Source organism: Rhinopithecus bieti, unplaced genomic scaffold (genome assembly GCF_001698545.2).
Source record: "Rhinopithecus bieti isolate Rb0 unplaced genomic scaffold, ASM169854v2 scaffold_13704, whole genome shotgun sequence".
NCBI classification, from domain to species: domain Eukaryota; kingdom Metazoa; phylum Chordata; class Mammalia; order Primates; family Cercopithecidae; genus Rhinopithecus; species Rhinopithecus bieti.
Genome location: NW_016808231.1, coordinates 4,982,866 through 4,995,493, shown reverse-complemented (window position 1 = coordinate 4,995,493; position 12,628 = coordinate 4,982,866). Strand labels below are relative to the sequence as shown.

Here is a 12,628-nt window from a genome sequence, read left to right as displayed (position 1 = left end):
GAGCCACACTCTGTCTCAAAAATAAAACAAAACAAAGAAAGAAAAAAAATCAAGAGTTGATTTTATGTGTATTTTTTCTGGATAAAGGAACCATAACCTTCATCAAATATCAAAGCCTTTGTGAGCCAAACCTCTCCTCCTGAAAAAAAACAAAAAACAAAAAACAAAAAACAATTAAGAATGCCTGCTGTTGAACGAGATTCTAACAGGCACGTGGATTACTTAATTCACATCTCCTTCAGACTTTCAGGCCCAGCAGGGATACGAGAACTCCCCAAGCTTAAATTACTCTAATATTCTAAACGACTCTTTAGAGTCATGTTACTTAAAAAACAACTTTTACAAAGGAATTTTGTATAAAAATAGACACTTGGGAAGATTTTAAATGTACACGTCCATCGCGTGCAAGTGTGTACTTTTTCTTGATCGCTTCCTCTTGGTTTCCTCCAGTTAGTTTCACTTTCCGAGTCCGCGGGATCTATTCCAGGTGGCCACAGCAACAGATTCCCACCGTGGGGAAAAGCAACCATGTGGACAAGATTTCAGACGAAAGAGAAACCGCAAATGATCAGTTCTGGGGCTGACTGCAAAAACTAGAGGCTGCCTTTCTTGGCTGTTTGAGAAATCCTCTAAGTCCCTGGGTACCCTTTCCAGCAGAAAGACCCACGTTCTGGCTGGATGCGGTGGCTCACGCCTGTAATCCCAGCACTTTGGAAGGCTGAGGAGGACGGAGTACTTGAATCCAGGAGTTCGAGACCAGCCTGGCCAACATGGCAAGACCCCTGTCTCTGCAAAGAACACAAAAATTAGCTGGGCATGGTGTTGCGCACCTGTAGTCCCAGCTACTCAGGAGGCTGAGGTGGGAGGATCACCTGAGCCAGGGGAGGTCAAGGCTGCACTGAGCCCTGATGGTCACTGTACTTCGGCCTGGGTGACAAAATGAGACCCTGTCTCCAAAAAAACCAACCAAACAAAACCTCCATTCTTACAAGACCCTCAAGGCAGCAAGGACGGTTATTCCCTAAACTGGGAAGGCGGCCAGGGAGGCCTTCAGTGACGACTCGGAGGGGAGTGACCTCATCCGATAGCATCTTCATTGGCCCGGGCTTCAGCAGAGGATCACCTGGAGGCTGCACCCCCGCAAGTCCGTGAGCAACCACCGGCATCTGTGAATTCAGCTCCCTCTGCGGAGTCTACAAGAGAATCTCTGTGCCTTGAAGTTGGTCATAAATACTTAACTCACGAGGCCGGGCACAGTAGCTCACACCTGTAATCCTAGCAGTTTGGGAGGCTGAGGCACACGGATCACTTGAGGCCAGGATTTCGAGACTGGTCTGGCCAACATGGTGAAACCCTGTCTCTACTAAAAAAAACAAAAATTACCCGGGTGTGATGGTATGTGCCTGTAATCCCAGCTGCTAGGGAGGCTGAGGCACAAGAATTGCTTGAACCCAGGAGGCAGAGGTTGCAGTGAGCTGAGATCGCACCACTGCACTCCAGCCTGGGTGACAGAGTGAGACTCTAAACAAACAAACAAACAAACTCATCAGGAAAACCCCTACAGGGGAAGAGGCTCTAACCCCTAGAAGGTCCATAGTTTGGCCTCATATTTGGGAATGTGGTGAACTCCCAAGACGCGCAGAAAATGGCACGCGTGTTTTTCTGGGAAAAGGCTGTGTGACTTTAAACAGATTCTGAAGTGGCATTGTGACTTCCTCAAAACCCGGGGGACCCCAGTGATCTGTGTACCTGAAATCACTCTTTCCTATTCAGAAAACCTACTTTTTTTTTCTCCCCTCAATTCCTTCTCTAAAGATGTTGCAGAAAACTATTTAGAAGGCCTGACAGGGAAAATCTCACAAGCAGAACTTGTCCTGCAACCTTATTTTATGGTTTAAAAAATTCTGTGTAAAAATACTTTTCAACTCAACTGCAGCAAATATATCCAATTAAAAAAAAATAACATACACACAAACAGGGTTTTTCACTTGCCCTGTTTCTGGAGTCATGATGTGAAGGAGAGGCAAACCCACCCAGGCAGCCACAGATCGCAGAAAACACGAGATGTCCAAGGAAGACGGCCCTCCTCTCTGAAGCAGCGCTCATCTTTTCAATAAGAAAATACCAGGCATCAAATATTTAAATTTTAGAATATTTTAATGTCCATTTCTTCAGTGAATGCATTTTGAAATTATTAGAATTAACAATTTAAAAAGAGCAGATCAAAGGAATATGGAAAATGCAAACAGTCGGTTCTTGCTAATTCAATTTCAGATTCTAGGCATGATGTGATTTTCCAAACAACCAATTTTAAAAAAACAAAACAAAACAACTTCTTACCTCGTAAATCTAGAAATTCAAATGCAGACATGTCTTTGGAAACTACAAATGATTGCAGCCCATGTAACAGGAAGCACGCGGCCTTTGGCTCTCCGGAACGTGTGCAAATGTGCAGGTGGGGCCCCCGCGGGTGACGTCGGTGTGGATGGAGTCACAGGTGTGGCAGAGCCCGTGGGACTCTCAAGCTATTCGAGGGTTTTGTAACTGATGCTCTACATTTGTTTGCATTGGATAAAATTGTGTGTGCTTGTTTACCATATATATATATGGATATATAATTCCATCTGAGCTGGGGCTGAGAAGAAAATAGCAATTGCAACTCAAAGCAACTATTTACACACATTCAATGCTGAAGTATTGCTTCCTGCCCTAAGTTCCTAAGAGGTATTGCCACCCTGAAGCACGACCCATGCCGTCAGCAGCCCTCGTGCCAGCTGCTTAGAAACTCGTGTCTCCAGCACGATGTGCTCACTGCCAACAGACGGAGATGCACGGCGTTTCTGCTGCAGAGAGTCTGCGGTTCTGCACTGAGGTATGCTTCGGAGCAGGGGACGGGGGGGACCCGAGGGGCTTCGTGGCCCAGAGAGAATGTCTGCACTGGCTGGTTAGGAAGGCTCAGGGTGTTTTTAAAGACAACGTTAAGCTCTGGGTGAGTTTGCACGGGGCTGAACCAGATTCCACTTTGTAGCTCCTTGGGTTCCTGGGCTGAGGAATCACAAAGACCTTTGTGGTAGGGGAAGGAAAAGGGCTTGATGGGGAAGTGTGTGCAGAGAAGAACTTAGCAGAGCATGTTCTGAGCGAGAGAGCAAGGACATGAGCAAACGCCTAGCCCCTCAAAGCTACACAGCCCGGAGGGGAAAGGGGTGGGGAGGACATTCAAATACACACCTTAATACTGATGCAGAAAGAGCTTCATGTGACCACAATCCCCACGAACAAGGAAAGCATCAGGTAGTGTTTTTTAAGGAAAAAAAAAATCTGCCGTGTTTCATAATATACATTCTTTAGAAGCAAGAGGTATTGTCACAACCACCCTTTCTTCGGTATTGGAAGACCAGCAAACTGACAGTCACACCTGATGGAAAACCTTACAGCTCATGGGGGTGCCCTGGACCCCCTGGACGCCGGGACCCCGGCTCTGGCTGTCCTGCTAGGTGGCCGTCCCGGGCACCGCCCCTGGAGAGGTGGTGGGTCAGAACTGTGACTTCTTCATGCCGGAGATGAGGGCAATCTGTATGTCTTTGGGGAGGAGGAGTGATGATGGGATGGGGACTGATGCGGTGTGAGAATGAGACAGTGAGATTTGACAGTGGAAAGCAAAATGCATAGGGACATCGGGCAAGAATGACAAGAAGCGCACCCAGGGCCTCCTTAGCATCGCTGGGGTCCCCTGAAAGAGTGGCTACGACTCCGACCGGACAACTCGGGTGAGTTCACTTCCACATAAACTTCAGACTCAATGCGGCAAAACATAATCAGACAGGACCAGCAGCTGAGCGCCTGGAGGGAGCTCCCCTGGGTCTCTCACACCACCCTTGGGATTCCGCCCCCCACAAACCCCGCGTTTGCACCCAGATGACTCTGTCCCTAGATACGGTGTAAGAACTCCGTCTCAGAGGCTGGAATTCGCTCCCCGGATTAAATCCTGCCACAGATAGGCCCTGTGCCATCTGAGAGCGGGAGGGAGCCAAGAAACTTCTTGAATTTGTGGAAGCCAAGATGGTACTAGTGCTGCTGGCCCAGACCCCCGTGGTACTGAGCTGGACCCCGGCAGGGAGGAGCCCCCGTGGGCGGCAGGGGCAGCTGCTGAGCTTCTATTCCCCTAGCCTCAAAATCGCACTGGCCATGCTTTGGGGTCTCACTCAGATCCCCCTTGGGGTGGTGAGCTTGGGGGTGGCCCCAGGTGGCCAACACACAAGAGAGACCTCTGGTTATCTTCCTGGGAACTGCCCTCCCCTGTGGCTATGTCCCCCTACCCTGAGGACCCAGCACCCCTGCCCGGGAGCGCACACGCTTCTGGATAAATAAATAAATAAATAAATGCAACCTCGGACGTTTATTTGGTGTTCCCCTCTCTGATGAGTCAGCTTCCGGGACCAACGCCTCCATTCCCGACGGGAAGACCCCTTGGGTGGAGGGTCGGGGGTGAGCGGCGGCTCTGAGACCCCGAGGCCTGGCCACACGGGCGTTGTGCCCGGCTGGCATTTGCCGTCTTGGCCTGCATGCATGTGGGGGAGCCCCTGAACCCGCTCAGTGCAGGGAGTGTGGATCACCCACAGCCCACGGGGCCCGGTGCTCCGGGAAAGTGCGGGTGGGCAATGGGGGGTGGCAGAGCTGTCGTGATGCGCCCCCTTCGCACCCCCTCTTGGTGGATTACTGGCACTTTATATCAGATTCATGAATGCAAGTGTGTGCGCATGTGTGCTTACATAGAGAGGTCAGGTCGCTGGGGAACACTGCGACGGAGACAGAAACAAAATAAACTCAAAAACAGGGTATTAGCCAGGGAACCGAAAACAGTCTCACGGGACGTGGGAAAAAGCAATAAAAATGAGATCTTAACCACAGCTTTTGTTCTAAAAGTCAAATAATACCTAAAGCCATGATCTCCACTGGCGGCCTCTGTCCCGAAACTCGAGGCTGAGGCCAGCCCTGAAGGCACTTGTTCTCCACCACGTGCTGATCGGATGACCCAGAGGCAGCAGGGTTTCCAGGGAATGGGGCGAAAGAAACGGATGAAAACGAACCCTGAATAACTGTGATCCACACAGAAGTTAGGGCTGAAATGACCACATAACACCACGTCCAGGGAGGGAAAGTGTGGCACTTTGAAAGCACAACAGCCAAATACAAATATTATTGTGTTTCGACAAACAGCACCTCGGGCAGCGGGTGGGCGCCGCCTCACACACTCTTTGAAACGTTGAGCTTGGTGAGTTCGTTGGCTTCTTCTATTCCCGTTTCGTCACAGACGTCTTTCTCTATGGCTCTGCCAAATCGACCCCTTTCTTCGGCTTTGACGGGCTCCTTCCAGGGTCTCTTGGGGGACAGGTGGGCGTCCTTGGCCTGCGTGCTGCTGTCAGAACCCAGAGATGTCTTGTCCACATACTGGACAGAAGGCACCAGGTTGGCAATCTCGTCTGTGGGAGACCGTCCGATGCTACCATCCACCTGGACGCGGATGTCTGGGGAGATGGACAGCTGGTGCTGCGGGAAGACCCCGTGGTCCGTGCACTTTGGGTACAAGTAGGTTTTCATCTGGCCTTTCCCCTTGACGTTCACGGTCCCTCTGTAGTCGAAGTCGTAGCCCATCTTACTCAAGACACGGTAGCTCTCTTCGCTCACCTGGATGCGGCACTCCACGCCGGTGGTGTCCATCCTGCTGGCGATGTTGACGGTGTCTCCCCAGATGTCATACAGCAGCTTGGTGGTGCCGATGACCCCGGCCGTGAGGGGCCCGTGGTTGAAGCCGACGCGGAGCTTGAAGTTGAACCACAGCATGTTGCTGTTGAAGTCGTCCACCACCCGCATCATCTCCTTGGCGAACTCGAACAGGATCTGCAGATGCTCCTGTGGGTGGCTGCCATCCTGGGCCTGTGCGGTGTTCAGCCCTGACGCCGCCATGTACGTGGCTCCGATGGTCTTGATCTTCTCGATGCTGCTGTAGTCCGGCTTGCTTAGGAGCTCATCGAAGTCCCCGATGAGCTCGTTGAGGACCCGGTAGCACTCCTTGCCACCCTCATAGTTCTCCTCGTAGAACTCACTGAAGTTGACGATGCTGGCGAAGATCACCCCTCCGCTGTCGTGGTTCTTGGAGTAGGTCTGGGACACCTTCAGCTGCTCAGCCACGTGGTAGGGGATGATGTTTCTCAGCAGCCAGTCCGCCTGATCCCGCATGCTCTGGATCTTGGTGCGGTGAAGATCCGCTTCCACGTCCCCATGGTAGTGGAGACGGTAGCTGACTTCAAATTCGCGATTCAGGAACCAGACCAACAAGAGCAGGAGAAAGAAGACGAGAACCACCTCCTGGCCGATGAGGCTGGCCGGCCGCCGGAGGTCATGCGGCACCGAGCTATTGCACGGGTTCCTCCCGGAACTGGAGAGCAAAGACACGGGAAAGGGAGAGGTTACTGCTCGGCGCTTCCAAGTTCAGAACAGCCCCGCTAGCTATGCAAAGCCTTGTTGAGTCCAGGCCTTCAACAACCTGAAGCTGTCAAGCTGCCCATTTCTGGTTCGGGCTGGCTGAAGGTGTGGAGGAATAAAGACTAACTTTTGAAACTGATTTATTTGATTTTCTTAAATAGAGGTGGGGTCTTACCGTGTTGCCCAGGCGGGTCTTGCACTCCTGGGCTCCTCCTGCCTTGGCCTCCGAAAGTGCTGGAATTACAGGCATGTGCTGCTGTGCCCAGCCCTGTAACTAACTTCTTTAATAAGTGTTTGGTAATTGTTTTCTTTTTTTTTTTAAGAAGTCTTTAGCTTCTTTTAAAAATCTTTTCTTTTCTCTCTCTCCTTTGTTTTTTTAGAGACACGGTCTCTGCTGTCCAGGCTGGAGTGCAATGGCACAGTCATGGCTCACTGCAGCCTTAAACTCCTGGGCTCAAACGATCCTCCTGCCTCAGCCTCCTAAGTAGCTGGGATTACAGGCATGCACCACCACGCCTGGCTAATTAAAACAAATTTTTTTGAAGAGACAGGGTCTTGCTTGTTGCCAAGGCTGGACTGAAACTCCTAACTTCAAGCCATCCTCCCACCTTGGCCTTCCAAAGTGCTGGGATGATAGGCTTCAACTGTGCCTGGCCTACCATCTTTTTTTTTTTTTTTTTAAGATTGAATCTTGCTCTGTTGCCCAGGCTGGAGTGCCGTGGTATGATCTTGGCTCACTGCAACCTCCACTTCCTGAGTTCAAGTGATCCTCCTGCCTCAGCCTCCCTCAGCTGGGACTATAGGCATGTGCCACCATGCCTGGCTAATTTTTGTATTTTTAGTAGAGACAGGGTTTCATCATGTTGGCCAGGCTGGTCTCAAACTCCCGACCTCAACATGATCTGCCTGCCTCAAAGTGCTGGGAGGACAGGTGTGAGCCACTGCAGCCGGCTTTTTGCTGAATGAACATTTTGAAAATAAGTTGCTGACATGACACTTCGGCTCTAAATAGTTCATATATAGCTCCCAAGAATAAGGATGTTTCTCTGTGTAACTACAATATCATCATCGTACCCAAGAAATTTAACATTCTCTGATATATTTGGTTCTTAGATTTCTTTCTTTTTTTTTTTTTTTTTTTTGAGACGGAGTTTTGCTCGTTTACCAGGCTGGAGTGCAATGGCAAGATCTTGGCTCACTACAACCTCTGCCTCCCGGGTTCAAACGATTCTCCTGCCTCAGCCTCCCAAGTAGCTGAGTTTACAGGCGTGTGCCACCATGCCTGGCTAATTTTGTATTTTTAGTAGAGACGGGGGTTTCTCCATGTTGCTCAGGCTGGTCTCGAACTCCCGAGCTCAGGTGACCCGCCCACCTCAGCCTCCCAAAGTGCTGGGATTACACGCGTGAGCCACCGTGCCTGGCCTTGGTTCTTAGATTTCTAATCCAATAAACTTGTCATTTTACAAACAGCTTTTATGAGTTCTATACTCTCTACCTATATAAAAAAGTTTGACAAGACACCATTTCCCCGATTCTGGGTTAATTCTTTTTGCCGAAATCACTCAGGACAATGCTAACATCTTACCCGGTGCCGTTATTTCCTCACGGCTGTGCGGTGTTCTAGCACTCGGAAATTCTGTAATTTAACCAGATTCCTCCTGATGGAACTGGGCCCGAGTCTGTCTTTTTCTACCACAAACAGTGTCACAGGGAATATTCCTCTACCCCTATCTTTGTGCGTATGGAAGTGCTGAGGCATTTTAAATATTGCACATTTGGAATGTCCTTAGAAATTTCCAAATTGCCCTTCTAAACAAGGCTGACCCAGTTTCTGCTCCCCCTCTTTTTTTTTTTGAGAAGGAGTCTCGCTCTGTCACAGGTTAAAGTGCAGTGGTGTGATCCCATCTCACCGCAAACTCTGCCTCCTGGGTTCAAGCAATTCTCCTGCCTCAGCCTTCTGCGTAGCTCGGACGACAGGTGCACACCACCATGCCCAGATTATTATTATTATTATTATTTTGGTAGAAATGGGGTTTCACCACGTTGGCTGGGCTCGTCTGAAACTCCTGACCTCAAATGATCTGCCTGCCTTGGCCTCCCAAAGTGCTGGGATTATACGTGTGAGCCACCACACCTGGCTGAGCAGCATAATTTCTTAAAGTTTGTTTGGAATATATATATATATACACACACACACATGTGTATGTACATGTATACACACACATATACACACATATATACATATATATATAATTTTTTTTTTTTTTAAAGAGGGTCTTTCTCTGTCACCCAAGTTGGACTGCAGTGGTGCGATCCTAGCTCACTGCAGCTTGGACCTCCCAGGCTAAAGTGATCCTCCCGCCTCAGTCTCCAGATTAGCTAGGCCTACAGGCATGCACCACCACACCTGGCTAATTTTTTGAACCTTTTGTAGAGATGAGGCCTTACTATGTTGCCCATGCTGGTCTCAAAGTCTTGGGTTCAAACAATTCTGCTTCTGCCTCCCCAGTGTGCTGGAATACATTTTTTCCCATTTAAAAATACTACACACTCATCATAGGAAATGTAGAAATAAAACAGAAAAAAAAGATTCGTCCATCGTCCTGCCATCCAGAGGCAATCACTATTAACATTTGTTGAACTGCCTTCTAGTCTTTTTCTTTTTTACAACACCGTGACTGTTCTGTTCATGCAAACTTTGTACCCTGATGCATTCCTCCCGTGCACAGAGTAGGCCACTTGATTTGATGCAATAATGGGCTTGGTCACTATATACTTCTATATGCAATAGGCGGATCCACAGTTTAGACAGCTCCATCACACTGGAAAGCTCAATTCTTTTTCTTTTAGAGACAGGGTCTCACCATATTGTGCAGGCTGGTCGTGAACTCCTGAGCTCAAGCAATCTGCCTGCCTTGGCCTCCCAAAGTGCTGGGATTACGGGGATGAGCCACCGCACCCGGCCAAAACTCATTTACCCGGACAAAACTCATTTTTTTTTTTCTTGCTCTGTCGTCCTGGCTGGAGTGCAGTGGTGCAATCTTGGCTCACTGCAACCTCTGCCTCCAGGTTCAAGCGATTCTCCTGCCTCAGTCTCCCAAGTAGCTGGGACTACAGGTGTACGCCAGCATGCCTGGCTAATTTTTCTATTTTCAGTAGAAATGGGGTTTCACCATGTTGGCCAGGCTGGTCTTGAACTCCTGACCTCAGGTGATCCACCTGCCTTGGCCTCCCAAAGTGCTGGGATTACAGGCACGAGCCACCATGCCTGGCCAAAAGCTCAATTCTTTAATCAAAGGGTTTAATGAGTTTTACTAACTGTGACTTGGGATATTAAAGAACAATGAGCTTGACCTGTGTGGTCATCATGGTCCTCTGTGAAGCACAACCGCAAAAGCCCTGGCTGTGGGTGGAACAGAATCCCTGGGCTCCACCCTGGCTGGACCGCGGTGCAGCGCGGTTGGGTAGGCCAAGATTCTGGGTCTCGGTTTCCTTGCATGTGAGCTGTGAAGATGGACTGGAATGTGGCTACCTTCCTTCTGGCCTAAGGTTCTGTGCAGGAAAGGCCTGCCTGCAAAGGTGGTGGCTGGCACCGGTGAGCTGGGATTTGGGGAGGGTTCCCGCCATTCTTTGACAAGAGTGGCTCACGATGCCTACGCTGCATAAACAAGGAGGTTTACACTGAATACCCGCTTTCCTGCTGGAAGTCTGGAATTTAGGCACATGCTAGGCAGAGGCTGCTGACCTGAACGGCCCCTAATACAAGCCTGGACACCGAGTCTTTAATGAGCTTCCCTGGTAGACAGCATGTTACAAGTGTTGTCACCACTTACTGCTGGAGGAAGTAAGCCCATCCCGTATGACTCCACGAGAAGACTGTTGGAAGCTGGTGCTGGCTTCCTCCAAACATCAACCCAGACACCCTTCCCTTTGCTGATCCTGCTTTATGTCTTTTTACTGTAATAAATCACAGCCACGAGAGAGCGGATTGCGGAGTCCTGAGTCCACCCGGGGCTGGTCTTGGGAGCCCTGATACGACTTCTCTGACCCAATGCCTATGACCAGGAACCAAGAGTCCTCCGCGGGAAGACACCGTGTGCCTCACTGACTCGTTTCGCGAACTGTTATTGAAACAAATGACATTACGTATCCTACATCTCAAGTACTAAGCAAAACAACCATTTGTCACGATGATGACTCAAACATATTTCTGTCCAGCTCCTTGAGCCCTCGGGTTGGTTTTAAATAGAGCAGGAAGAGAATGTGGACTGGGGGGAAGGGTTTGTGAGCCCATCTTGTTGGATTAGGAGTTGACCTTTCTTTTGGTTTCTCAAAGTGGTGACACCGAGAACAGTCCCCTTCAGGAGCAGGTGTCACCAAGGTCTCACATCCCCGTTACATGCAGGGGGGTGTTTCCAGTCTCTGTGGTGGAAACGGGAGACTGCGTCTGGGCTTCTCAATCGGTTATCGCTTGTGCGGCCTGCTCTAATCTGTGGGAGCTAGAGCCAGCAGCACGGCCGACTCTGGAGATGGGCGCAGGCCAGGCCCTTCCAGGCAGAGGAGGGACAGCCGCACATGGGCTAGTGCCAGAAGGAGAGGGAGGCAGAGCATGGCGTCTGCTTTCCACCTTTGCTTCCAAGGAAGAAAAGTTATCATACACAGGACGTCCACTCAGAAACCAAGGGAGCTGCCTTGTCACAGAAGGCATCTGTAACAAACAGGTACGAGGGAAGCTTCCCAGCTAGAACCTGCGTTTCCTGTTCTAATACCAAAGGAACAAACGAGCTGATCCTATTCCTAAATTCAAATAGCAAAGGTCCATTTCAAAAAGAGGGATTTTTTTTTTTTTTTTTGAGACGGAGTCTTGCTCTGTCCCCCAGGCTGGAGCGCAATGGTGCCATCTCAGCTCACTGCATCCTCTGCCTCCCGGGTTCTAGTGCTTCTCCTGCCTCAGCCTCCCGAGTAGCTGGGATTACAGGCGCCCACCACCACATCCAGCTAATTTTTGAATTTTTAGTAGGGATGGGGTTTCACAAACATGTTGTCAGGCTGGTCTCAAACTCCTGACCTCAGGTGATCCACCCACTCAGCCTCCCAAAGTATTGGGAGTACAGGTGTGAGCCACCACGCCCGGCTCAAAAAGAGGAATTTCATGTGACTAAATGCAGGAGTTAATTTTTAAGTCATATATGGAAGTTAGAGTAAAATACAGTGTAATCCATTATCATGGAGAAGAGGGATTGAAACATCGAGAAAAACAGAAAGCAAACATCATTTGCAGGGCCAGCCAGCCAAACGTGGCTTCGGTGAACACCTTGGTATATTTCAGTGCCATTTAATTTCTTTCTTTTTTTTTTTTTTTGAGACGGAGTCTCGCTCTGTCGCCGAGGCTGGAGTGCAGTGGCCGGATCTCAGCTCACTGCAAGCTCCGCCGCCCGGGTTTACGCCATTCTCCTGCCTCAGCCTCCCGAGTAGCTGGGACTACAGGCGCCTGCCACCTCGCCCGGCTAGTTTTTTGTATTTTTTTTTTAGTAGAGACGGGGTTTCACCGTGTTAGCCAGGATGGTCTCGATCTCCTGACCTCAATGATCCGCCCGTCTCGGCCTCCCGAAGTGCTGGGATTACGGGCTTGAGCCACCGCGCCCAGCCACAGTGCCATTTAAAATCTACCCTAGCGATGTGGTCAGGTCAGGGGAGAGGGAGTCACCAGCGGTGGGGTTAGGGGCTTCTGGGGTGCTGGTAATGGTTTACTTCTTGGTGTGGGTGGCAGCTAAATGGGTGTGTTCTCTGGTGAAAATCTACTGAGCTATCCTTTTATGATCAGGTACTCTTCTGTGCATACTGACATATACATCAATAAAAGGTTAAAAAAAAGATGCTAGGTGCTTTACTTTTAAATACTACAGCTGTAATCATTACTCATTCATTATATCCTACGTATTACATCTCATACAAATCTCTACTATATATAAATACCTAGTTGTACCTACAGTACATAATTTCACCTAGTAAATGAAAATCTTACATGTTTTCCATATTTGCTGCATTTTCACAGTTGTAATATTGGAATAAATGTAGAATCAATTAATTTATTTATTATTGACAACTGTAGTTGTTAATGAATCTTTTTTTTTTTTTTTTTTTT

General features: G+C 49.3%; 1 protein-coding gene across 2 annotated transcripts in view; it reads right to left on the bottom strand.

The window, feature by feature from the left end:
- Positions 1 to 2,136: 2,136 nt before the first annotated feature.
- ADCY9 (adenylate cyclase 9) overlaps positions 2,137 to 12,628 on the bottom strand; it is a 165,715-nt gene continuing 155,223 nt past the window's right edge. The window contains exon 11 of one of the 2 annotated variants that reach the window (XM_017886371.1): positions 2,137 to 6,436. In XM_017886371.1, the coding sequence (XP_017741860.1) occupies positions 5,245 to 6,436 (1,192 nt within the window). In that variant the 3' untranslated portion in view covers positions 2,137 to 5,244. The remainder of the gene's footprint in view (positions 6,437 to 12,628) is intronic. The other variant, XM_017886370.1, reaches the window with a different exon arrangement.